The following is a 27,678-nucleotide window of genomic DNA, read 5'->3' as shown; positions in this document are numbered from 1 at the left end:
AGTTAACAATCCAAAATCCAGAACATATTTATTGTCCCAAAATAAATTAAATTCATGCAAATTAATGTTAAGACTTTACTAAACACACATGCAACAATTTTGCTGAAATATATTACTCATGCTTCCTTGATCACAAGGCAGACTCCAGTAAAAAAAGGCCAATAAATCCATGTCAAGACAATCAAGAAAATTATTAGGGCAAAAATCTTTCAATTAAAATGAGGATATTGATATCAAAGCCATGTTATAAAAACTCACCCAAAATACCATGAAAATAGTGCCAGTTTATTTCTTAGTGAACAAATCATGAATTCAAATATTATTTTCTTCTATTAGGTTATCAGAGCAAAGTGTTTTGATCGTATGAGATTTTGAGCACAGCCTGTTTAAGAGAAAGGAAGAGAGAAAACCCTAACCCTAACCCTAACTCTTAACACATAGGGTTTACTCGGAGGGAGGGAGGAAGGAAGGGGGGGAGTAGGAAATGGAAAGGGTACTGGAGTGGGGGCTGACCCACGTGCTCACCTTCTTTCTGGAGTCGCCTGTGCTTTGACTTGCAAAGTGGGACCCGCTGTCTCCACCATTGTCCTTCCGAGTAATACGCGACAACAGAGCACCGCACGTGGAGTCTGCGCCAGGTGACTGTGCCACTTCAAATTAATTTCCAAGAAATAAATGAAAATAAAAATTACACACTTAATTTTTGGCAAAAAAAAAAAACATTACATGAGATTAAATATTTTTTTATCCATCCCCAAAAAATAGAGAAAATTTTAATACGTGTTTTAAAACCCTGTTTGATACTTTTGTTTTTTTACTTTCTTCTTACAAAATGATATATATATATTTATATATATTTATATATTCTTTATGAACTCATTGTTACTCTTATATTTTTCTTATTTAATCTTTTTTCATAGCTATTTTTTTTGAATTTGTATGGATATTAGACTCATCCTCAATCAAAGATCTGACTGCAATAGAATTAAATTACTGAGGTGATAATATAAATTAAATTGACATTTTGCAACTTCCCTGTGCACTAGCATTGCATGGAATTTATATTGGTGTCCAACCTGACCTGCTTTATACTTTGTCTCTATAATCATTGCTTTCCCATTGCCTTAATCCCTCTCTCTTCTCCCTTATCCTCCCCCATGCCTTCTTCTTCTTCTTCTTCTTCTTCCTCTCTCCCTCTCTGAAGCTGAGGAGATTGGAGGTGTTCACCTTCTCTCGCTTCTCTCTCTCTCTCTCTCTCTCTCTCTCTCTCTCTCTCTCTACCACATCAGTCTCCTTCAAACTTGAGGTAGTTTGGTCTCTCTTTATCCATTTCTTCCTCAATCAACTCCCTACCCCTCATCACTGTGCCCTACAAGTTGCATAAATTAGATGCAGTAGCTTGGTCTCTTCCCAGAAGCTCGCTCTCTCTCTCTCTCTCTCTCTCTCTCTCCCTACAGCGCCTCACATCTCAAGCTTTCAGCGGGAGATGTCCTAACAAGGCCCATAAAATGGTAGTACCATCTCTCATATAGGAATCCTGAGTACTCTACAAGCCAAAGGCCTGCATGATCTCTAGGTATCGCTTCCTCTTGACCTCCATCACAGCAAATTAAAGCATCTATATCGGCTGCTGGATCTTGGAGTTTGATTGTTAGATTGTTCCCTGTGCCTCGCCCCTCTCTCACCATCATTAGATCTCAAGTCCTTATCTGTGAAGTACCATGGTCTGATCCAGACATGGAGGGCGAACCTGGCGGATCACGACGGCCCAACTTCCCTCTCCAGCTCCTCGAGAAGAAGGAAGAAGACTCCTGCTCCAGCTCCGCTTACCCTTCCTTAGCCATATCCTCCACCACCGCCGCTGGCGAGATCGCCGCTGACCGACTGAGGAAGCCGCCGCCCAAGCGGAGCTCCAACAAGGACCGCCACACCAAGGTCGAGGGGCGCGGCCGCCGGATCCGCATGCCCGCCCTCTGCGCAGCTCGCGTCTTCCAGCTCACGCGCGAGCTGGGCCACAAGACCGACGGGGAGACCATCGAGTGGCTGCTCCAGCAGGCCGAGCCCGCGGTGATCGCGGCCACGGGCACCGGCACCATCCCCGCCAACTTCACCTCGCTCAACATCTCCCTCCGCGGCTCCGGCTCCAGCGTGTCCGCTCCCTCCCACCTCCGCGCCGCGAATTACTTCGGTGGCGTGGCGGCCGCTCACCCCGGCCCGTCCCTTCGGTTCCACAACGAATGGGAACGTGGCGGCAGCTCTGCTTTCCCCCCGGAGGTCCCGTCGTCCTCCTCCTCCGTGCTTCTCAATTTCAACTCATGCAGCATCGGCCTCGACGCATCGTCGGAGGCCGACATCGGGAACATAAGGAAACGCCGATGGGAGTCGGAGATTCATCAGCATCAACCATCGCCAGTGCAGCATCAGATGGCAGGCTACAGCCAGGCAAGCCATGGGCAGATGCCAGGAACTGTATGGATGGTCACAAACCCTAACGCACAAGACATGGTGGGCAGTAGCAACCAGTCTATATGGACATTCCCTCAAGCAGCAAATGCCTCCATGCTTAGAGGATCCATGTCCGGCGGTCTGCACTTCATGAACATCCCTACGCCCATGGCTCTTCTGCCAAGCCAGCAGCTTGGGCTGGGTTCCGGCGGCGGCGAGGGGTACACGGGAATCCCTTCCGCCCTCAACATGTATCGATCGTCGCCGAGCAACTCCGAGGCGATGCAGTCTCTGACCCAACAATCGCACCGAGACAGCGAGCGCCATGACACGATGAGCACCAGCGATTCGTAGCTCGGCCTCACAACCATGCATGCGCTGGTTTTCCCTCTTCTTCTGCTTTAATCTTTCGATTTTTGGATGATTTTTTACTCTATTTGTTTTGACTATAAGCCTACGTCCGTCACTCGCAATACGAATGCAAGTCATTTCTGTGTGTGAAATGGCAGGTTTTGATGGTTTCACTACCTTAATTTGGATCGACACACAGTGTTGTGATCCTATCTTTCATAACATGATCTCTTTTCTTCTCCATTTCTTATTGGGTGGCTGCAAGATGCTCATCAACCGAAAGAGAGATAGAGAGAGAGATAGAGAGAGAGAGAGAGAGAGAGAGAGAGAGAGAGAGAGAGAGAGAGAGAGAGGTGAGAGGCTCCTATTCAATGAAGGTGACCAGAAAGACGCATCGAGCTCAGCAGCACGTCAACTTCAGAATCACTCAGAGAGTGATATGATCAATGATTGCTGCCTCTTGGAATGTGTTGCGCTACAGTTCCATATACACATCCAAACACATACAAGTGTTGTCCCATTTCTCTGTACATGAAAACACCCATCAAAATACAATACTGGCATGCAGGAGCTCTCAACTACAGCACCGTCTGAGTCTGCCATGGCTGGATGAATGTGAAGGAGGAGCATGGCAAAAGGCCAAAGCTGTCATAATTCCACGCTAGCGCAGGCTGTCGGCTCTTTCTCTATCACAGTCGAGTTGTCACATTGGGTAACCCTAACCACATGAATTAAGCCTTATCCTTTCTCTCCTCTCTCTTAAGCTCATCTCCTCCGAGAACAAGGTCGACTATTACTCTTCCTTGTGAAGTCATCTTCCAATGGCTGCTTAAAACACAGATATGTCAGCTTGATTTGGAAGTATATTTAGGTAACTGTTGAAGGTCATATATTTCCTCCTGTGATCTCTTTGTGCAAATGATATCTGACACATTGTAGTCACTTTAGGATGAATCTAATGTCCTCTCTACCGCATGCTTCAACATTTATATTCCTCTCTCTCTCTCTCTCTGGGAAAAGCTCCATTCCAGGATATCTGATGCTTTATGTTCTCCTATCATGGCTGCTGCTGCACATGAATTATTTTGTTTTGATGGCAGCATGATGAAACCATGGTGCATTACTGCTGGATATAGAGATACAACATGGTGTATCTCTTCCATTTTCTCTTCAAAAGAAGAAAAATGAACCAATCTCCTTAGAAGTATTAATTCTTAGACTCTCAAAGAGTCATTCATTATCATATTTTAGTGTGACTGAAGTAAGAGTCATTAGAAAAACAAACCTCAGATTCAAATGTTGACTAAACATTACAATTAAACAAGCAAATGAGAACTTTAATTCAATTAGCTTAGACTTAATTTCTTCTTTCTTTAGGAGATCATGATTAAGATAGAGTCCAAACACAATCACTCTTTTCTGATACCTCATCAACTTAACTGAGCTAAGTGGGAGATGATCTTTTGATCTCTCCCACATACATTTTGGAATATGATCCTGTATTATATATATATATACATTTAAGACTGGAATATATTTTCATTTTCTTCTTCTTCAAAAACTTGTAACTATGTCATTATAATTAATCCATGTATCACCAATGAAATGACTATAAAATTCTAATTAGCATCAGTATATCTTCAAATGGTTCCTTCTAAATTAGTAATCTTCACATATGCTACTATAAAATGATAAAGAAAATATTAGTTAGTTTGAGTTCAAAAGGATATATAAGTATATAAATTTTCATATCTAAAATATCAAAAAGGAAGAATTTGCTCTTATCCTCTTAATTTTTTTATTAGAATGATAATAGTGAAATAAATAATATTGGTTAATTTTTTATTCCCTGTTTGGTATTAGTAATATAACATGATATTTTAATAAAAATTATCAGATATGAACTTGAGTATAATAATAATGAAAACTAGCTAATAAAGATTTTGTCAAAGATTTTACATTCAAATAATATAATTTTGATTATCATAAAAATCCCTATATTGTTAAATATAATTTATAGTTCTAAATAGTAAGTTAACTGATGTAGAAAAAAATTCAAGCATATATATGCTAATTATAAATTTAGAGAGACCAATTGGACAATCACTTACTTAATATGCAGTTTTGCCTACTAATAATAATAAAATTAATTATCTAATTATTTCTCTAAAGTGATATAATTACTTAATTCTGAAAAAGGCACGTGTGGCTCCCCATAAATTTAGCAGGACACCGTTGGCTTCTCGTCCTACGTGGCGAAGTCTACGTCAGCGGGTCCCGGAGGACAGTCTCATGTGAGAGAACTTTGGGTGGTTCTTTCGGTGCGTGTTTCTTTCTTCCGCCCTTTTAATTTAATGTGCATTTGATCTCAGCTTTAACGGGGTTTTGCTGCTGACGTGTCCATTAATTACGGGAAAGAATGAAAGAGAGAGAGAGAGAGAGGGGCGCAAGTTAGCAATTGCAGGGATCACCGCATTTGAATTCGTCACCTCTCTCTCTCTCTCTTCTTTTGTCTTCTTCTTCTGCTTCGTTGGGCGGCGAAGCTCTCGATCAGATCATCTCTCGGTCTCGTGCGCGGCGGAGATCCAGAATAACGCGCGATTCCCTACAAGCGGGGCCGATCGCTTCCCCTCGTCCAGCCGAGCCCGATGATCCAAGATTCCATCGCCTTCGTCGTTGATTAGAGCATTCCGTCGCCGGTCCGTCCACGGTAGCCCTTCTTCGCCTTGGATGTCCCGTGTGTTTTGATTCGGAGGCCTGGGCGGTTTCCCGGCGTGTCGTGGAGTTCGAAGATTTCCGTCAAGATCTTTGAGCTATTCCCGAGATCCGGCGTTGTTTCAGCACCCATAGGGTCGCAAAAACCGCTGCAGTGGTTGGAATTTATCGTGAGGTCATCCTATGCTTGGTTTCCTTATGCGCTTTTAGGGTGGGAAACACCGGCATTGCGGTTCTTGCTCTTGGAAGGCCTTAACCTGGGTTGAAACGCCCTCGTCCATGACCCAAGATTCCAACGCCTTCGTCGTGGATTAGGGTATCCCGTCGACAGTCCTTCCACGGCAGCCTTTCGTCTCCTTGGAGGCCCCATTCGGAAGCCTGGTCAATTTCGTGGCGTCTCGTGGAGTTCGAGGGTTTCTTTCGGGAATCACGACTTTCTAGGGTTCCCATCAAGATCTTTGAGTTATTTCTTAGCTCCGGAGCTGTTTCAGCAAATTGGCTGGCAAGATCCCCTGAAGTCGTCGGAATTTCTTGCAAAATTATTCTGTTCTTTGTTTCCTTGTGCGTTTTTAGTGTGGGAAACACCGGCATTGGGGTTCGTTGATCTTGGAAGGCTTTAACGTGGGTTGAAACTGCAGTTTCTGCTGCTGTTGATTTGGATGCTTGGATCGTGGGGGCTTTCATCCCTCTTGGTCTTTCCACATGCTTTGATGGAATAGAGTGAATTATTATGTGGAGTTCTGCTCCATAAGCGAAGGCTCATCTCGAGTTCGTTTATGGGGCAGCCTCAGATACTTTCTGGCAGCGTTGTATCTTCTGGCCATTATGCAGACGAGGCTTGTTCTTTGTGCATGTGTTGTGTAATTCCAGTAGGTGAATGGCAGATCCTCTGAGAAATGGTTCTGTTGAGAGGGATGTTGAGCAGGTATCATCTTGCAGCATCCGTATTTTTTTCCCACTATCTCCTTTTTGTATGCACTGTTGTCTTATGTTTCCTTATCATTTTGTTAGAAAAACAAATAGAGACGTTCAATCTATTATCCTAGACTTTTGATGTAAACATTGGCATGGAAAGTCTTATCTCATCCTCTCGAAACTTGGAGGTCTCCAGTGCAAAAAATCTCCTTGTCCTATGTCCTCTTCCTCTTTGAACTTTCAGATTAAATTAACACCCCCTCATTATAGAAGATGCCTGTTATAAACCTATGCCTATCCATCTTGAATCTTGTTCTTTTGTGCTGATTTCCTAGCTATATCCTTGTCATTTGATGAAGTGAGTGTTTAGTAGTTTTGATTCCCATGGTAACTCCTTGTTGCGTGTACTCCCCCAGGCAGATCCTTCATATCATTCGTGAATACACATTTTTTTGCTAAATCATTGAGTAAAAGATGCATATGAACTCTGAAGTTATATGTATATATATCTTTCATTGGGGTTCATGACATGTGTGTGATGATGCCATTCTTGTTCTGGATTTTGTGCTATGGAAAGCATGTGATAAGCAATGAAAATGAATTTTTGGATTGAGGAATTGTGTAGATTAGTTCATTTTCATTGTTCTTCTGTTTTATATATCTGCAGAAATACATCATAGGTGATTGAATGCTTGGCTAAAGTGCCCATGTAAACATATCTTTTCTTAGAAGTTATGCTACTACCTGAACTAATAGTGACTTCTTGCCTCGAACAACTACCCTGAGATCTTTCACCCCCAAGCTCTCATAGGTTTGCACGAGCAAATAGCATCCAAACAATCATATATGACTTTTGTTATGGAGCAGGTGGACCCTAAACCGCCCCCATAATGGCCCTACTTCTATGAACTGAATTGGCCCCTTCAGAGATAGCACCAAGCAAGACGGATCTAGCCTCAGGTGGGTAAAGTGCCATCCTTTTAACCACATGTGGTGTTGTAAAATTATGTTAAACCAAAAGTGGGTAAATTGTTTTTTCTCAAAAATCATTTGACTCAAACTAACTCCAACTTTAGTGTCTTTAGCTAAATCTATTTGAAGCTGGTTGTTGTTGCACATGAGATCGAGCCTTCTCTCTATGACACCTGCATTTGTTATGCAGCACATACTCCTTGACTTGTGTGCCATCAGGTACTTTATACGGTTAGCTAACTAACCCAGTTAAAAATTTGTCTATAATTTGACTGCTATGGGATGAAAATCTGAAATTTGTCCCTGGTTAGCTTTGGTGACACTGAAGATTGATTCTGGAATTTCTTTTCCTCAAATCATACCTATTGTATCTCTTATTTTTCTCTTTCTCTTGTTTTTTATACTCAAGATATAAGAACAAATGCTTGGCACAATTTGCCAAGTGCTATTTTTGTACTGTTGATGCTAACTACATCAGGATGCCCAGGCAATCACAGCCTTAAAGAAAGGAGCACATCTATTGAAGTATGGGCGAAGAGGGAAGCCAAAGTTTTGTCCTTTCAGGCTTTCTAATGTAAGTTGGTTTATTTACCTAGATGGATAGTACACTTATGTCCTTATTCATTCTTGCTTGTATGTGCCCTTAACTTTTAATGAATCTTAGAAATTGTTTCTTGTTATATATGATTGCTGCAGATAGTATTTTTTTTTTCTCTTTTGCTGTTAAAGGTGTCGTATAACCAGCTATAATCTGAATAAGAAATCAGGAAGCTGTATGTATCTAACCAGAGGATTGTTTACTTTTTGGTTCATAATTTTGTCTCATTAGATTATTTTCTAATTTTTCCAGGATGAATCTTTACTAATTTGGTATTCTGGAAAGGATGAGAAACAGCTTAAACTTAGTCAGGTTTCAAAAATCATACCTGGGCAGCGTACTGTAAGTTCAGTTCTTCATCTTCAGATATCTTCTTAATGTTTATTTTCCTATGTTGACTAACAAGTTCTCTTACTATATATATTATGAAGAGTTTGTATTTTATTTGCATAAGATTATTATATTTTTTATCATGCATCATAAACACTTACCTGCTGTATTTAGGTACTCTTTTTTCCTTTTCTTCTTTACCATGAAAATTGATGACATATCCTAAATAGAACTTTGTTGTTTGTCCCTTGGGTCTTCATGACACTGGTTCTAGAATGTTTTATATCAAACATATCTTTGATTATTTAACTTACAAAATCCTGTTTTAATTCTTTCAGTATCTTGTTCAAATGTTCCTGAAGGTAGTGTTGTATATGTGAAGACAATTTTATGTGTTGTGGCTCTTCTTTCAGGCAATATTTCAGCGGTATCCACGGCCCGATAAAGAATACCAGTCATTTTCTCTTATATACAATGACAGATCGCTAGATCTGGTAGGCACCCATCCTTGTTCCTCGTCTTTTACCTACTGGCAGGACATGCTTTCATTCTATTGTTTGTATTTTCTTGGACAATGTTCTGCAATTTCTCTTCCGAAAGTGGCCACTTGAGATGCACAAAAAAAACTTAATAATGCATATATTCATGGTATGTACAATTTCATATGCACAAATAGACTAATGGGTGTAGATATACTGCACAATTTGCATATATCGTTATGCTACTTGTGAAGCACATTTTCGTGATACTGTTTCGTTGAACTGAACTTAACAGATCTGCAAGGATAAGGATGAAGCCGAAGTGTGGTTTGTTGGACTGAAGGCATTGATTTCACATGGAAGTCATCAGAAGTTGAGATCTGAATCAAGAGGTGATAGGACTTCCTCTGATAGTCCATCCACGCATATTCAGAAAATCTCGCCGTTTACATCGCCCTTCAGTGGTAGTGATATCTCCCATAAGGTTAGGCAAGTCTGTTCTTAGTATAACTTCTGCAATGTATTAATCTCACTGGTTACTAGATGACCCTTTTTCTTTTTGTTTCTAAAGGATTCCAAAGATGACCAACAAGTCAATATTCCATATGAGAGCCATCCAGTCAAAAGTTTGGGAAGAGTATTTTCTGATGTGATATTGTATACTGCACCAGCCAGGAGTTTGTTTCATTCAGAATCTTTAGGTAAATCTATCTCTTCATACTCATCAGGAACGGCAGATAATGCAAATGGCCAGTCCTCTGCAGTTGACACTGTTAGAGTAAGTCTATCTAGTGCTGTTAGCTCATCAAGCCATGGATCAGGTCATGAGGATTTTGATGCACTAGGTGATGTTTTCATTTGGGGAGAAGGTTTAGGTGATGGGGTTCTTGGTGGTGGTCTCCAAAGGGTTGGAATTTCATCGACCGCTAAGATTGATGCATCATTGCCAAAAGCCTTAGAATCAGCAGTAGTGCTTGATGTTCACAATCTAGCTTGTGGTAGGGGGCATGCAGTTTTAGTTACCAAACAAGGGGAGGTTTTTAGTTGGGGAGAGGAGTCAGGAGGTAGGCTTGGTCATGGAAATGATGCTGATGTTTCCCAGCCAAAGCTCATTGATGCCTTAAGTGGTATGAATGTTGAACTTGTAGCATGCGGAGAATATCATACATGTGCTGTCACTTTGTCAGGGGATTTATATACATGGGGTGATGGGGTGCACAGTTCAGGTCTCCTGGGCCATGGGAGTGATGTGAGTCACTGGATTCCTAAGAAAGTCTGTGGTCCAATGGAAGGTCAGCATGTGTCCTCTGTATCTTGTGGACCGTGGCATACGGCCATTGTGACATCTGCAGGACAGCTGTTTACGTTTGGTGATGGAATCTTTGGTGCTCTGGGTCATGGAGATCATAGAAGCACAAACATACCAAGAGAAGTTGAAGCTCTCAAAGGAATGCGTGCTGTCCGTGCAGCTTGTGGTGTTTGGCACACTGCTGCAATTGTGGAAATTTTGGATGCATCTTCTGATTCTGGTAGCTCTTCAACAGGGAAGCTATTCACATGGGGAGATGGCGATAAAGGTCGACTTGGACATGGTGACGGAGAAACCAGACTCCTTCCAACTTGTGTAGTATCTCTTTCTGATAGCTTTTGTAAGGTCGCTTGCGGGCATGACATAACTATTGGTTTAACAACTTCTGGACGTGTTTATACAATGGGAAGTACTGTCTATGGGCAACTTGGTAATCCTGAAGCGGATGGGAAACTTCCTACGTGTGTTGAAGGAAAGATTTACAATAGTTTTGTTGAAGAGATATCATGTGGTGCCTATCATGTTGCTGTATTGACCTCAAGAACTGAAGTCTACACTTGGGGCAAAGGAACAAACGGCCGTTTAGGCCATGGTGATAGTGACGACCGAAATACTCCAACACTTGTTGAAGCTCTGAAAGACAAACAAGTGAAGAGTGTTGTATGTGGTGCAAGTTTTACTGCCGTCATCTGTCTTCATAAGTGGATTTGTAGTGCTGACCAGTCCATATGTGCTGGTTGTCATCTCCCTTTTGGTTTCAGAAGAAAGCGTCATAATTGTTATAATTGTGGTTCAGTCTTTTGCAAAGCATGTAGCAGCAAAAAATCTACTGGAGCTTCTTTAGCACCAAATATTAATAAGCCATATCGTGTATGTGATGAATGTTATACCAAGCTTAAGAAGGCAATGGGGGATGGTAAAATTCCTCGATTTCCAAAGCATCAAAGTGGAAGCACAAACCAGATGCCTGGTGAACTGGCCGACAAAGATTCACTTGCTCCTAGAATGCAGGGACAGTTTTCTAGGCTCTCCTCAGTTGAATCTTTTAAAGGTGAGGGTAGAGATTCTAGGGAATCAAATAATAGGCGGCATAATCCAATGCCAAATCAATTGAGAAACTTATACCCATCAAGCTCTTCAAAGTTTCTTCAAGCATCTTCAAAGAAAATATTCTCTGCTTCTGTCCCGGGTTCAAGAGTAGCTTCTCGTTCAACATCCCCTACATCATGTAAGCCAAGTTCACCACATTCAATGCCCACAGCACCTGGAATTGATCTTACTTGCATGGAAATTTTGGATGTTGATTCGAAGCCAAATAATGAGGATCTAAGACAAGAAGTCATTATGTTGCGGGCACAGGTTAGTATGTTGTTACTTCAAGTAGGTAATTTTAGTTTCTTAGCTCACCTGATGCACTCAACAAGCTTTACTAATTCCACTGAATTAGACTGCATATTCCTTTCGTACTTAAAAAACTATTAATATGGACATCGACATCAGCTTCTTGCCTTATTATAATTGACAGCCTCTGGTGATCATATTTGTTGCTCTTTCTTCTGCAAGGATCAGTTAAAATCGATGGAAACATTTGTCTTTTGTTCTGTATTTCAGTTGTGATTAAAATTTCCATTTGAAATCTTGGTTCTCATCAATCAGGGTGCCTCATAATTGATCAGTTATGTACCATGAATTGGAACTTTTTCTTCTGTAGGTAGCTGAGCTAATGTGTAAATCACGACTTCTAGAAGTGGAATTGCAGAAAGCAACAAAACAGTTGATAGACACCAAAGCAATAGCAAGTGAAGAAACTGCGAAGTGCAAGGCTGCAAAGGAAGTAATCAAGTCTCTAACCTCACAGGTAGAGTTTCTTCTTAACACATAGTATTCCTTGTGGAGCTCTTGATTCCAAAAGTTCATCGGTCAGCATTAGGTACTATTCTTATGAACATGTTGGGCATATTTTTTCTCTGAAATTGCAGAATAAAAATTAATTATTACACATTTGATGGTTTCTTGGTTTATTATACTAAAAAAATCCACACCAATTTCTTATTCACGTTGGACTTCCTTTTCTATCATGTTCTTTTTTGCACATGGAAATTGTCATGATAGTTGCTACTTCTGAACTTCTGTAGCACTTTGAATCATAATTTCTGACGGCATGTCAGTATATCATATTGGTGAGCAATGACATGTTATATAAAATTTAGTAATGTTTATTGGTTGTGCTGAGGTATACTTACCATACTAATTTGGTAGGTAATATTTAGATAAGATTCTGGGGTGGGTACTGGTACTGGTATTTAAAAGTGTGCTTTGGTTGCAGGCTAGATCTCTGGGATTATATACCTACCCTGTACTTATCTCATCTTGTAATGTTACAGCATGTCGGTTTAAGATCATCTGCTATGGTATATGTTTAGGAAAAATCATAAAATATTAGTTTAAGTGTCTCTTTAGACCTTTTATGGTACAGTTTAATTCCATAGTGGTGCATAGCTGGACCGGTGAAATATGAACTGCTCGGTGTACCGTTGTTCATAAATATAAACAATAGTCAGTGAAATATTCTCTACAAAATTTGCCGAATTTTCATAAATATAAACTTTTTTTCCCTAGTTACTCTACATGTCAATCTCACTATCCTTGTCTAGAGTCTAGACAACCCTAAATTTTTGTATATTTCTTCTAAATGCTTAACATCCGATTCTTAATGCATGCTTAGCCTTATATTTGAGTTATTGGGATTTTACAACATGGAAAATCTATGACCATGTGGAGTAGCATCCGCAATAAGTTGTAACGTCCCAAGCATATACGGTCAGCTACATATATCTTCTCTTAACATTTAGCTCTTGTTAAGACACTATCACTAGCCAAACTAAAAGCAATCAGATCTCACGAGTGTTTGTGAGAGTTTAAGCATGTGTGAGAGATTTAAACCTAAATAAAAAAAAAGAATAAAGGCTGAAGTGGACCAGGATCACAAAAAAGGGGCCGATCTGTGTGCTGGTTGGCCATTAGAACAATTACTACTGCCCGGTATGGACCAGTCCAAGTGGTGGATCATATCAAACTAATTATCTTCTCCATTGTGACCATCCCGCTATAAATCTATAAATTATCTTTATCAACATCCTCTTATACTAAAAATTGATCCAAGATACTTATGGCCTATATGTTTCGGAACCAATTGTCCATCTATCATAATTGTAAATTTTTGTCATTGTTTTAGCATTTCCAAAGCCGTGTTCAAGATATTTTTTATTGTTTGTCTCTATCGTTCAAGTGTAGACTAAGTTCCTATTAATCTCCCATCAATCAAATTAATATTAATAGCAAAAAACATACACATGAAAGTTTATTGTATGCAGTAAGTTTACTTATTACTTAAATGAACATATAAGGATTTAAGCTAATCCTTGATATGAACTAACAGTCAAATACATTCTAGTCTGATTGATGCTTGAACTTGTTTGGTGGTTCACCAATTTTGCCTATTCTGGTTCTGTACTGTATCTTTTATTATGAAATGGTTTGTGGATCATATGTCAAATGAAGTTGACTGTTACCGCTTTAACTTTTAAGAGGTGAACTTCATAAGTACATTTTTCATCATACTTGGCGGGGGAAATAACAGGATCACTGATCTATAAATTGCAGTATACTGTATACTTCTTTTACTGGGTAACTGGTAATCTAATCCTATGTTCAGATGAATTCTGCTTGCAGGTAGTTTATTGCAGTCAGAATCAATATGTACAGGAACAGGGAAGAATTCTTATATCTAGGATCCAAGAGAGTAAAATGTAGCAAGGTCTTCAAGAGATCCTTAGTAGAAAACCTCATCATATATCACCACAGTTAGCCCACTATTATACCTTCCACTATTAATCCCAACAATTTTTATAGCAGTACTGTATTTTAACTCATTTCTATATTTAGTTATGTACCATGCACTGTAGGCACGACTAGTTTCTTCAACTTAAGCTACCAGAAAACTGATCCTTTAATTTGTATCTGGGCTTGTATGCCGAGGTGGCAAGATGCGTCAGAAGTCTCTTTTCATGCTACCATGCTGCAATTTTATTCGGTGTTCTACTAGTTGGGTTTCTAATTCCAGTCACATCTTTGGCAGCTTAAGGTTATGGCTGAAGGAGTACCAGAAGGTTGTCTGATTTCCCATAACTGTGGATATAGCTATACATCTGACTCATTAAAACTTCCTTCCAGTGACAACATAACAAGCAACTTGCTAGCTTCACAGGTTTCTGAGTCAAACAGTAACTTGGGTAATCCACTGGCCAGCAATGGAAATCACACATTGCCTGAAGCAGCAGAATGGGTTGAACAGGCTGAACCAGGTGTTTACTTTACCATATCTTTTTTGCCTGGAGGCAATAAGTGTCTCAAGCGAGTGCGCTTTAGGTATTGTCAGTCTCCTCTTATCCATTTGTCATTATTTACCTCAATATTCTTTCTTATAGGAGTAATATCATAAAACATGGAAATTAGATGGTACTTTGCTGTCTAATGTAAGGAACTCTTGACACTTTAAATCACATATTCTTTTTTTTTTTTGTAATCAACATAAATTTGATTCTCTCTCTAGTGTTAATATTTCTTTTGGGTCTATCTGTCAACTTTGTTGCATGCGCTTACTGCCCAATAATGTCTACCAGTGCAGTTCAGATATAAGCAAGTCTATAAAGCCATTGCATTGGTGGTTTTACCTTTCATTAAGAAAGGGAAGCACTTTATTTTGTCACTCTCATATTTAGGGTAAACATTTGAGAAAACTCTCAGATTAATGTTGGCTTGCATAAAATACAAGTAAAAGAAGGAAAATTCATATCATGATATTGGGATGAAAATATCCCAGGCTCTTGAATGGTAGAGCTAGTTGAATAATGATTTTGATAATTAAGTTTCTGTTTACATCATCTTCTGTGGTTAACTGAGGGATTAATTTTGGGACTGTAAGTGTCTTCAGTTGTATCTCCTACACATTTTGTACTTGGACTTGTGAGTTTTTATGGGAAGAATAAAAGAAAGAGACTCTGTTCTTTAACTTCATCTGAGCCTTGTTCAAGTGTCCGAGACTGAGAATATCCATTAACAATTTTTCAAGTCTTGAAAAGGATAACAAAAGTTATTACTCCCATTATGTTCAAGACATGTTCTTATTATCCATAAGTCTCAATACTCCATAGTTTTGGCTTAACAATTGAAAGAAGTGATTTGTCTTATGTTTTGTGCATTGTTATCAAGTTCTATTGTTCCACTTAATTAGATATGATGTCCATTTTGTCAATTTGGTTATGATAGTAGACCTATATTACTTGTTCGTGCTATTTAACATGACATTAAACAAAATTGTTTGTGCTGAAACAAAATCCAGGTTATTGTCCTAGTTGAATTTAACATGACAATAAACATTCCAACTGGTTGTGCTATTTTCAGGAACTTATTTTTCAACTGCATGAACAAGACATTAAAATTATTAAAATATTTTGTCATGCCTAGCAGCTTTGTTGATGAGTCTATTGTTTTCTCTGCAGCCGAAAAAGATTTAGCGAGCAACAAGCAGAAAAGTGGTGGTCAGAGAATCGATCATGGCTTCAGGAGAAATATACCATTCTTAGCGGTGAAAATTCTACCACTGGCTCTACTTAAGCATCTTGCAGGACGAAAGGCTTGGTTGACTAAGCAGTGGTGCCACAAACTCTCCTCCCCCACCCCTCCCCTCCGGTAACTGTAAATATACCTACCAACCGGTGGATGATGCACATACCAGCAGTTTTGATGATAAATAGCCACACACGTCGCTAATTGTCTTTGCTGCTGCCTTAGAGGGATGCTTGTGCAGTTGCTTTTTCTTTTCTTGTCAACCCCAAATCACAGGCTGACTTGCTCTTTGCCGACATGCTATGTATCATCCTTGCTCCAAATTTTTTTTGCCCAAGATCCACATGAATTTTTTTTTGGTTGAGGTTTCATCATATGTCGTCGGTAGGTTGTACTTTATATGGTCGAAGTCATGGAACATAGGAGGTAGTATATCCTATATAGTTAGTAATGTTCTCTAGTTAAAACTGTTCCCAAAAAAAAAAGTTATTACTGTTCTTTGATCGCTCAATAAGAAAGGGTTGGCATGAGATTGCATACGTTGGAACAGTGCTTCATCATGGATGCTTATCATCCTATAGCAGGACTCACGATCTTACGCGTTTTGAAGTGCAGAGAAACTAATGTGGATTTCTGTGAACTTTTCTATCTCAATATTATTTGTTTCTTCTCTCTTGTTCCTTTGTCTTTGTTGTGGAGTGTGATCCCTTAGTCCTTGTGTATATCGTAGAATTATTATATATTAATCACATTAATTGCTTTTATAGGGAGAAAAATAATTAAAAGTATTTTCCGGTGGCCGCTCATGCTTCTCGCGTCGTTCTTTTCCTGGTTATTGTACATGTCCGCTAGACAAGAATGTCCTCTCTACCCGCTGGTTCTGGTGGTGGGACCCGGTTTTCTGCAATCCGGAGTCTGGTAATCAGCACGGCCACCGACCTTGACTTCGAAGCTCCCGCAGTAGGCTTCCCCTCGTCTTCGATTGCCAATGCCTCGGGGGGCGGAGGCGAACCCACTCCTCCCTCCCTCGTTTTCCTCTTCCCCATAGCGACTACCAACCACATTGCCGCTCTTCCGTCCCTCCCCGGAGCCCTAGCCGCCGTCTTCCGCCGCAGCACCGGTCTAGGTATCGTATAAGGTAAGCCTTTTACTCCCTTTCTTTTGTCAATGTTTTGCAGCGCTGAAAGCCGATCTTTATATCGGTATCCGGGTTTTGTTCCCCGGCCGATCCCGACGCGGATCTGCGGATCTTTCAGGCCCCTGGTTGGCCGCTGCGAATTACAACAGTAAAGTTGAGTGTTTGACTTCAAGCCTAAGCAGATGACTAAGCAAAGGTTCTGTCTTTTTCCTTTATCTTTCTCCACGCTTTAGTGTGTGGATATAACTCTCTTTGTTTCCAATGACTACGCCAAAAAGAAACTGCTACCCTCTATGCCGCTGTCGTTGAGTGCAAACAGCAAACTCTCCTACGGCATGGTCTTTTCAACTTTAAAACAAGCAAGTATAATAAAAAAAATCGATCTTATTCTACTTAGGTAAGAGAGACTGAGCAAAATCAAACTATATGCCAGAATGATCCATCCTATGAACTTAACTGTCTTATCAAGTGATATAACGTACCTATTCAAATTGATCAGCAAATAATCAATCGAATTTGCTATAAAAGGATTGATCCAATTAAAATTATACTATCTTCCATAAAGATGATGACTTGCTAGGGATAACATTATACAGTGCTTCAAAGTGGTGTTTTCTTGATTTTTTTAATATATTAATTCTTCCCTAGATGGGGCTTAATCTCTTGTTGTTCTTTCTGGCAAGGTTTGTAATTTGGTATCATACCGAAGTATCGAGCTTACCTCGGTATGGTACGAAACGAAACAAGTATACCGAGCGGTACGTTTTGATATACCGCTCGGTGTGTGTGTGTATATATATATATATATATATACATATACACATATAAGTAAAAGAAAAAAGGTGATGTTGCCTCATGTTTTTGCTCGCGTGAGGAGAAGGCTCCTCGTGCAAAACAGGGCGACGAGGTGATGTTGCCTCATGTTTTTCCCCGCATGAGAGAAGTCTCTTCTCCCCGCACAAAATAGGGCGACGAGGTGACATAGCCCCGTGTTTTTGCCCGCACAGGGAGAACTCCTCGTGCAAAACAGGGCGATGAGGCGACGTCGCCTCGTGTTTTTGCCCGTGTGGGGAGAAGAAACTAAGTTTGGTTTCTTCTCCTTGTGCAAAACAGGGCAATGAGGTCGGTTTTTTCTCCTCGCGCAAAACAGGGTGACGAGACAATGTCGCCTCGTGTCTCTGCCACGTGGGGAGAAGAAATCGAGGTTTCCTTCTCCCAACGATGCTTGGTTTCTTCTCCCCACGACGTCGTTGAGGCTTCTTCTCCCCGCACAGATGAGAAGTTGTTGATGACGTCGAGGCCTCGTCGCTTCAGACGAGGAGAAGGTGACATCTTATCCGCGGCGTCCGGCGAGGAAGGGCGGCGACGGATCGAGATCGTCGAGGGAGAGTGGCGTCAGATCTTCTGGTTCTCCCTTTTCTTCTCCCTCTTCTTTCGGCTAATACCACCCGGTAGCGGGTGGTGATGGTTGAAATCGATCGTCACCGATCGATTTCAGATGGTAACGAGGTGGAAACAGCCCAATCGATGATATCGCCCGGTAACGGGTGGACCGCGTACCGGTCTGCTGGCGGATCGGTACGTATCTCCTGGTATGGGCGGTATCATTCAAAATTAAAATCCTTGCTTTCTGTTATGTTTTCTTTTTTCTAATCTTTAAAAAAAATCCTTGATTTTATGTTTTTTTTAATTCTTCTGTAGGTATTGTCACATGAGGGAATAAGGATGTCATTCATTTATAACTATCACATGTTGATTATCGTCCTCTCTGTGGGTATGTTGTTTTATTGTTTGGTTGTCTTTTACTGTACCTTGCTGAATAATAATCTCTATAAACTATCATCAATTTCTTGCTGTAATTTGTGTTACATCCAGTATGAGTTGTTTTCTCTTCAATTATATTGCTGCACCCTTGCACTTTCTCTAATTGTGGATAACAGCATTGCAGTAGCATCAACTACCAATTCATGCCTCTTCATTATATTCTACATTTCCTATCTTGTTTCACGTTATCTCCTTGATACACTCATTTGCTCTCTCTAATTGTGGATATTAGCACTACATTTGTATCACCTGCCAAGTTAATGCCTCTTTGCTATCTTTCTGCATTCCGTCTTGTTATGCATTATCTCCTGAAGTCTGGACAGCAAAGCTGGTACTGCTTGAAAGGAGGTTTCTGGTTTTTGCTTTGGATCTCTTTGGACTCTTTTACAGTGTAATGTCATGTACCTTTTCAGCAAAACTAGATTAGTTATGCTTTCTTTTTTTTTTCACTGTTAATGCGATATATGAACATCTAAATGGAATAGCCTGAAATATTTATGCCTTTTAGTTTTGGTGAGTGTGTTTTGAATGTTTTTCAGACTTTGTCAATTATAAAAGATAGATTGTACGAGTATGAATTGGTAAGATCCACAATCTATCAGACTTAATATTGCTTTGCTTGAAACTTTTATTTGAAAAATCTTCAACATTTTGATTTCTTCATCACTTCATGAAGGGTCACTTTACTAACTAATGGGTATTAAAACTTGTACTTGTTGCCAGCATCAACTTTATTACTTGTGTCTTGTGGAGAAGATGATTATTTCCACTGTGAAAGTGTTGTCAGAAATTGGGCAGAATATTCAAGTGAAGATAGAACAAAAGAAGGCGAGTTAACACTAAAGGATTTGCTGTTTTTTCTGCATGTTCCAAGAACTGGTGGACGGACATACTTCCATTGGTGGGGTTCTTATTTCCTTGTTTCTTGATTGGGATCATGTTTTTGCTTATATCAAGCCCTTTTGCTGATATGTACTTGCATACTGACAGCTTTTTGAGAAAGCTTTATACAAGTGCTCAGGAATGCCCTCGTTCCTATGATAAATTACATTTTGATCCAAGGTAGTTCTACTTAATCCTTGGTAATTGGAATTTAACTATAGGCTAAACTTTGTCACACAGTTGTTTTCTTTGATGCTTGATGCTTCATGCTTTTTCTTTAGTGGTTAATATGCTTCCTTACTATTTCACTTGCAAGCTTCTTGAAATAGTCTAGGCCACAATAAGTAAATCTATTTCTGCAGAACTAAGCATGCAACTATGAGGGCCATAACATGCCGGTATAACTTATAAGGAAATATATTTGCAGCAAGCATCATTGTGGATCATCTTTAAAGAACAACTAACTGTGAATGTTCCTAACTTGCTGATGGATTTAAAGATGCATGGTATAAATTCTCTAAGTTGGCAGAAGGGATAAAATTTGTTTGAAGGGTTGGTAGTTCAAGATATGACACTGTGTTGGGTGTATGAGTGGTATGATTATTGTGATCAGGCGATGGAGTGTTCAAGAGTATCCATCAAATTTTAATGACAAGGTGATGCATAAATAATTGAGATGGAATGATTTTGCACTATGGAATTTTGGAGAGCCTTTTTTAAGGAAATCTGCCAGACACCACTATGTTTGAGACTCTATAGAGAGGAGAAGTTGACTGAACAATAAGTCTACTAGTAAAAATTTGGAGGAACCTGCAGTTACGGCTGATATACATATAATCAGTGAGCCATAGAATATAGCCAAGGACTCGGGTTAAAGCATGCTTCTTATTCCTGACAAATCCAGTGAAGGAGATGAAGTATTATGACGCCGGTTTGAAGAGGAATTTTTCATAGAGCTGATGAGTACTTTGTACAGGTTTCCAATCAGTAATAACTATGAATATGGTTTTGAACAATTATGATGAAAAATGATTATGTCTTCAAGGCCATACTTGTTCATCACTGTTTCAAGTGGAACCTTATAGTATTCAGCAGAATAAGAGATCCAAGTTGCCAGGGTGCAGGAAGGGGTTCAGTCAAACAAGAATAAGATGAACATATATTAACATAGCAAGTGAGACATCTGTGATGGTCAGCATGGATAAGCAACAAGAACCAAAAATTTTTACTGTTAGCATTTATTCATAATAGTATAATCTGTTAAAATCTCATCAGCAAAGCCAGTGTTGGAAATTTCCTGTGTTTATATTTTTTTTCATGATATAATTCCTTTGTAAATAAGTTACTTAAATTATTTTGTTTGGTGAAAATCAGCACACTGGCTTTTAAAATCTAACTTGGCCATACATGAGTGATATCTTTTTCATAAACTTTATCAAGTACCTGAATATGTGGAAAATCATTCTCGAAACATAAAATTTTTTTAAATTAAAACGTGTGCTTTTAGAATGGCTGTTTTACTTTTCTTGTGATACTTAACACTGATAGCTGAACTCAATGATCTAGGAAACCAAATTGCAGTTTGATGGTTACTCATGATGACTATAGTTTGCTGTCCAAACTGCCTAAGGATAGGACCTCAGTTGTAACAATCTTTAGGGATCCAGTTGATCGTGTGTTCAGCACATATGAGTTTTCTGTGGAAGTCGCAGCTAGATTTCTTGGTCATCCAAATTTAACTTCAGCAACCAAGATGTCTGGACAAATACGCCGCAAGTCTCGTGGTGTCAGTACATTGGATATATGGCCATGGAAATATCTAGTTCCTTGGATGAGACAGGACTTGTTTGCCCGGGTATTTTTTATCAAACTGTTGGTGCCTTCATGTAGCTTTCTCTTGGCTTATGCTTGATAATTTCTTTCTAACCATTTTCAGCAAAATGGTGTACAGAGGGATACTAGAGAACTTGGGAGACCTAGAAAGATCAAAGAAATCACCAATCCCTATGACGTGGAAGAGATTGTCATGCCCCTACATGAGTTCATTAATGATCCCATGGCTCATGAGATCATTCACAACGGAGCAACTTTTCAAGTGCGATTCATCTTTACCTCTTTTTTCAGAGAATTTCCCTTTACAACTAGTGCAACACAAATAGGGCAGTAGTCCTGCTCATGAAAAATGTTGCTAAATTTTCACTTTTGTTTTTCCACAGAAGGCATTCTTTTGTTTTATTTATATTTAGTTAAAAATTTTGTTGCATATAGATATAGGGATCATCTAGGTGTTGCTTTTCCCAAAAAAAGGAAGAATTCAAGAATTGATATAGATCAAATTGCTTCAACTTAAGTACCTTTTGTAGATTATACTTGTTTTGTGTTGGTACTGTTCTGAGAATTGAAGGGACTTAATGGTGATGATAATTTTAAGACTAATTAGATTATATTGGTAATGTAATGATGAACTGTGTCTGCTTTAACTTGTTTGGATGCACAGTCCAAAGGTTTTTTAGGCAAAAACTGTTGTTAAATTTATTTTTGGATGAAGATGCTTTGTCTGTTAAATTATAAAAAAATGCAAAAGAGAAGAAAAAATAAACACCCTGCAGTCCTGACACAAAAAGAAAATTTCTATTATATTAATAGATGTAACTTTAATTTCTTGATCTTTAAGTCCGTCTATTGATCAAGCCTTTGACTTGCAGTTTTTGTTACTAAAGCTGTTTTTTAGATCTCAAAATATATTCCTCTTTTTGCTTTCACTTCTCATTTGACTTATGTCAACTTTGTGATACATGCATTATTTCAATATGTTATATTTTGTTCCAACTGCTTCTGTGGATTCCATTCAGGTAATGTGTCAGGTGATATCCACATTGTACCATTAACTGGATGTGGAACAGTCCTTGTTAAATTTCATTTCCTGATATTTTAATGTAAACATATGATTTCATTTTAACAAAGTCATACAACAGGTAGCAGGACTAACGAACAACTCATATACAGTAGATTCACATGATGTGCGTAATTGTGTACAGAAACACCCAGAACTTGGCCATTTTGTACTTGAAGTTGCAAAGGTGCACTTAACTGAGGCCAGATTTCATTGCATACTACTGTGATTTATGCACATCATTCTTTGTTTTGACTAGTAGTCGCAGCTTCTAAATGCTACAGCGTAGGTTGAATCATATGCTATATGTTGGCCTCACCGAAGAGCACAAGAAATCTGCCACCATGTTTGCTAAATTGGTTGGAGCACAAGTTCTCTCCCAGTCAGAAGCCTTGAACTCTGATTTCAAGCAGGCAATATCCAACAAAACTGGTATACTGAAGACTTGATTCTTACTGTTAATCATGAAGTATCACTGCTTTTGTATTTATTTTATATGCACCGTGTTTTATATCATGCTACTCATATCACTTGACACATGCTGTCATGTGAGGACAGTTAAACTACATGAGATTCAAAAGATGTAAGTCCTGATATAGCATAAGGTATAATATTTTGTGTCCATTGTGAGCCCTTTTCTCTCCTAGCTGATTACTTGCTCAAATAATGGAATAAAAAGCCACCATTGGCCAAATAACTTCCGACCAAAAAATTTGTCTAGGTTATAGCGACACATTCTTCACTTGTCTTGTTGTGCTAATTCTTGTTGTATAAATGACTTTAGAAGGGCAAAAACACTTGGAAACTCTTATTCATTTTTAATCTTATTTGCAGAACCAACTTCTTTTCCAGATCCCAAAGCTAAGGGGTCAAACCAGTTTGAGGTAATTCTTCATAGAGCCACTTTATTACTTATAATGATTATTTATGAAGCTATTACATGCCTTGTTTTCGTGACAGGGTAGCACCAACATTAGAAAAGACAGTGAAGTTCCTTCTCCAACACATTTTGAACCGGCAAGAGAAAATGTAATACCATTTATAAAGTTTAATTTGATTAAAGTTTTTCTCTTTTTTATTATTGAATCATGGACTTGATACCTTTTGTTTCATTTCTTTATTAGATTATTAGTTTCAGATTTTTGTTGGCATGCTGTTCTTTGTTCTGCACAAGTAATATCTTCATTACTGTCAGATGTCGGTTGGAACGTTGATGGAGATCTATGAATCATGCATTTCTACTTTACGAAAATCTCAAGCATCTCGCCGTACTATGTCTCTGAAAAGGGTTGCTCCTGTAAACTTCTCAAAGCAGGTAGGCTGCGGGAGATAGTAAGAAGTTCTGAATTATTATTGCACTGACACCTTTCTTAATGTTTCATTGTGTTCACTAATTTGTGCATATTGGTGCAAACTCTCATGAACTGACATGATATTGAAGATCAGTTGTCAAATACTTTCAGTCGGGTACTCGGTTAAAAAATTTCTCTCCTACACTCCTATACTTCGTAACCAGTCATCTTTAGTTATTTACTGTAATTGCTATTTTCTAGGGAGCCAAGAACAACAGAAATAGCCTGGACATAGATACAGTGGTTCTTTTGATTCATATTTCCGTAGCAACTGCAAGTGCCTAAAACTGGTTACCCACAATATGTTTTGTTTTTGCATTTTGTCTCATATTCCTTAGCAACTGCAAGTGCCTTAGCAACTGCAGTTGTCTGGCATAATACTACCAATTGCAAAGGTTTCAAGTTCGATGTGTAGATTTTATTGGTGCCAGTTAAGTACCTATTTATATGTTCAGAAGATGGTGAAAAGACCTTCCACCATTGAATCTTTAGTAGTAATAATGGGTGTTTTACTTCTCTAAATAGCATCTTATGATGAGTTACGTTGCTCTTTCACATTCAGGAATTTCTTTTTCACGCATGTTCTATTATTCAACAACTAAAACTCTTATTGAAATCTCTTAACATTACTAAAAGGCATAGGAAATGCTATACACTATAAATCAAAGGTGGTTCAGGGGTGGGGTTGGGTTGAGGGCGTTGAAGTTGGAATTTGGAGTAGACTGTTACTGCCTGTAAATGGGATCTTAATTGCAAGTGGACATGGATTTATCCCATTAATATATTTCCAGGTTTGTACTTTTTTGCTATGGTGCTTGGACCAGGCAATATTCCCCTCTGAGCCTATGTTGACACAATGTACAATATTCCAAATGATTCTTAGTTGATTCCACATGGTGGAGAAGAAGAATAAGAGGAGGGAAGAAGATGGAAAAGAATAAAAATTAGAGGCGGAAGAAGGGAAAAGGAGCATCATGCACACCTCCAGTCACTTTCTCTTGTTGCTGTTGGCATTATTTGAGAGCAAATGAGTGAGAAAAGGTCAGAGGAGAAGGGGCCTGAGAGAAATAAGGTGAGAGATAACAGGAAGAAGTAAAACCTCCTCATTTATTAGATCCTGTCAGTCGTGGGATTCAAATCCTATGGTTCTTCTTATCCCATAGTCCTTATGAAAAAGGATTTGTTTCCAACATTTCAGTCATTCTTTGATGAGAAGAAAGAGAAGAGGAGAGAGAAGAAAATAAGAGAAACAAATAGAAGTAAAAGAGAATACAAAAGAGACAAATTGAACATACTCTAAAATAGTTGAATATGTTTTTGTATATATATTGTCATGATGACTAATTTTCAAAATATTTTAATGTATATCATTTTTTAATTTGCAACTGTATCTCTGTGGCTGTCTTGAATTTGAACCTTTTTATCTCCAAAACCAAAACTAGAATATTAGCCATGTAAGACGCTAAGAACCATATTTGTGTCCGACATCCATAGTCCATACATAGATTCACTTCTCTATTTCTTTATAGAGTGTTGTTTTACTTTGATCATCACCTATTCTTAGAATATTTAATCACTATGAGTACTTATGTAGGAGTCAAAATTGGGTTATTTTATGCTCTTTATTTTATTATCCTGTCGGGTTGTTATGCAACAAACAAGCATTTCCTAATGTTTTCATGTGCTAGTTTCTTGATTAGGTGTATTATTCACGCCATGACTAAAATGGGATAAGGTGCTTCAGATATCCATGTGCTGATCAGCAAGTAAATTGGATTTTCAGGCACGCGTTTCTGTTCCTATGACGGTTCTGCAGCAAATCCAATATCTGAACAATCTTGATGTGGAACTTTACAAATATGCTCAAAATATATTCATGCTGCAGCAAAAACATCTCATGCAAAATGCTGAAGACATTTTTGTTCAACCAGATGGAGACCTGATGGCTGAAGTGGTTAGTCTTAAACAGTGGGTTTTATTTATTATACAGCGAGGCTTAAAAAAATATGTTAGTCCTTTGAGATTCCATTTCCAGCTACCTTGTTGTAGTGAGAAAATAGATTTTAAATATATTTTAGTGAGAACATAGAAAATAGAGTGTTCAAGATAGAGAAAGGTGGAAATTTCATGTATATCCTCCTATATTTCAGTGCAAATTAATTGAATTCTGGTTTACACCTTGAAGATGCAAATTTTAAGTGGAAAGTTTGGCGGTGTGAAAATGTTTTGATATTTCTGTGATCTGTATGAAAACGTGAACTCAGACAAATGCTTGTGATATCCTCCAAGTTAATTTCTTTTTATATTATTTATGAATTCATCATCGAGTAGTACTTGTAGTATCCTATCTATTATTCAGAAATATTTAGCTCATGATTACTTGTTAATATTCATTATGCTCTATGCATTTGTTGATTTTTCTGTTAGCTTGTAATTCCAATTCTTGAAGAAGTGCATATCTTACCCATTGCAATTAAATATTTAGTTCATTGTATTATTTCTTGTAGTTTATTCATTGAGAGCCATTCTCTTGTTTCAATTAGACCGAGATTTCAATTTTCTTGAGAGGCTTATATCTTTATTAGCTGATAGTTTTCTGAAACTTGTGCTTGTTTCTGCTGGTAGTTCATACTTCATATGGCTTGATTTGATGTATCTTAACTTATCAGCAACATTCTATGTGCAGAAAAAGATAAAGAAGCCTGAGTACAACTTGTAATAATATCGATGTTGTAAAGTTGGGCTGACAATAGATCTTATTGCTGATGCTGCAGGAACCGCAGAAGGCTGCTTCTGGCAGCTTCTACAGATGTTTACCATGGAGGCTCTTCTTAGCCATTGCGTTGCTCATGATTATCGTTCTTATCTTGCTGGCCACAACTACAAGCAGAAGAACCGAAAAACTTAAGATATAGTGATAGAGAATGACAACTGCATAACCTTGTTCATGTTGACACTAATAGCTGGGTGGAAAGGTTTTGTGGGTTAGGAGATGACACAACAAAGGCCTGATTGGTGAGGATTTATGCTTACCGAGTGGCAGAACCACACAACTCTTGCAGCAGAAATTTAGAGAAGCATGCAGTGTAATGACAGGATTTAACATTATTTTGTGCTGCAGGCAGCTTGTTTGTCAGCAGCCTTGTGTGAGATTTTGTTCAAGACATATGAATACTTAGAGCAATGTTGCTCATGTCAACATCAAGTTCAACACACATAAATGGTGATGACCATGGTGTAGCCTGTGTTCCTCAAATACTTGCAGAAAGGTCAGTGTTTGTTTGTGGACACATTTTTAATGATCATGGAATACTTGCAACTCATGGATGATGTTTATATTTATAATAGGGCAACCATATGAATTTTCTCATATGCAACAAACCAAACAATCAATCATCCCATTTTCATGCAAATGTTTATCATACAACCAATCCTCCAGATAAGTAATATGACATGAAAACCTCTTTACCTCTTGACAGAATCAATAACTTTACCAGTTGACATAATGAAACATGTCCACATATAAATCTACTAGTTGCCAAGTGACTCTATCTCAGTTCTGCTGAAATCAACCTCTCAAAAGCAAATCATAATCTTAACAGTGGCCAAGACTCAACGTTTTGTAGTGTAGGAACTCAAAGCTGAAGACCTACAACAAACTTGAGAGAACAAACACCAGGAAAAGGTAAACAATGTAGTGGGTAAAAAGAGAAGATCAAAGCCTCCACACTAGGAAGCCAATCAATTCTAAGATCATACAGAGCAAAAACATCATCTTTACATTAAGTGAACAACTCAAAGAAACTGTGATCTGATTTGTTGATATCGAAACAAACACATGTAGATA

General features: G+C 38.7%; 3 protein-coding genes across 5 annotated transcripts; all 3 read left to right on the top strand.

The window, feature by feature from the left end:
• The first annotated feature begins 1,139 nt into the window (after nt 1-1,139).
• LOC135617672 (transcription factor TCP15-like) lies at nt 1,140-3,039 on the top strand. The gene has a single exon (XM_065118133.1). The coding sequence runs from the start codon at nt 1,738-1,740 to the stop codon at nt 2,797-2,799; it is 1,062 nt and encodes a 353-aa protein (XP_064974205.1). The 5' UTR covers nt 1,140-1,737; the 3' UTR covers nt 2,800-3,039.
• A 2,218-nt stretch (nt 3,040-5,257) lies between these two features.
• Nucleotides 5,258-15,881, top strand: LOC135617670 (PH, RCC1 and FYVE domains-containing protein 1-like). Its single transcript, XM_065118129.1, has 9 exons — nt 5,258-6,436; nt 7,886-7,972; nt 8,249-8,338; nt 8,740-8,820; nt 9,101-9,289; nt 9,377-11,473; nt 11,826-11,972; nt 14,253-14,542; nt 15,676-15,881. The coding sequence occupies exons 1-9, from the start codon at nt 6,389-6,391 to the stop codon at nt 15,788-15,790; spliced, it is 3,144 nt and encodes a 1,047-aa protein (XP_064974201.1). The 5' UTR covers nt 5,258-6,388; the 3' UTR covers nt 15,791-15,881.
• Nucleotides 15,882-16,523: 642 nt separating this feature from the next.
• On the top strand, nt 16,524-27,121 carry LOC135617671 (protein-tyrosine sulfotransferase-like). 3 transcript variants are annotated; one of them, XM_065118131.1, is made up of 13 exons: nt 16,524-16,880; nt 18,582-18,654; nt 19,428-19,605; nt 19,695-19,766; nt 21,153-21,441; nt 21,538-21,681; nt 22,562-22,666; nt 22,764-22,911; nt 23,314-23,363; nt 23,440-23,508; nt 23,675-23,794; nt 25,615-25,785; nt 26,606-27,121. In XM_065118131.1, the coding sequence occupies exons 2-13, from the start codon at nt 18,606-18,608 to the stop codon at nt 26,744-26,746; spliced, it is 1,536 nt and encodes a 511-aa protein (XP_064974203.1). In that variant the 5' UTR covers nt 16,524-16,880; nt 18,582-18,605; the 3' UTR covers nt 26,747-27,121. The 3 variants fall into 3 exon arrangements, with proteins under 3 accessions (XP_064974203.1, XP_064974202.1, XP_064974204.1); XM_065118130.1 differs by having other exon boundaries at nt 21,523-21,681; XM_065118132.1 differs by lacking the exon at nt 26,606-27,121 and having other exon boundaries at nt 21,523-21,681; nt 25,520-25,757.
• The last annotated feature ends 557 nt before the right edge of the window (nt 27,122-27,678 follow it).

Source organism: Musa acuminata, chromosome BXJ2-7 (genome assembly GCF_036884655.1).
Source record: "Musa acuminata AAA Group cultivar baxijiao chromosome BXJ2-7, Cavendish_Baxijiao_AAA, whole genome shotgun sequence".
In the NCBI taxonomy this organism is placed as follows: Eukaryota; Viridiplantae; Streptophyta; class Magnoliopsida; order Zingiberales; family Musaceae; genus Musa; species Musa acuminata.
This window is presented reverse-complemented; position numbering and strand designations above follow the sequence as displayed.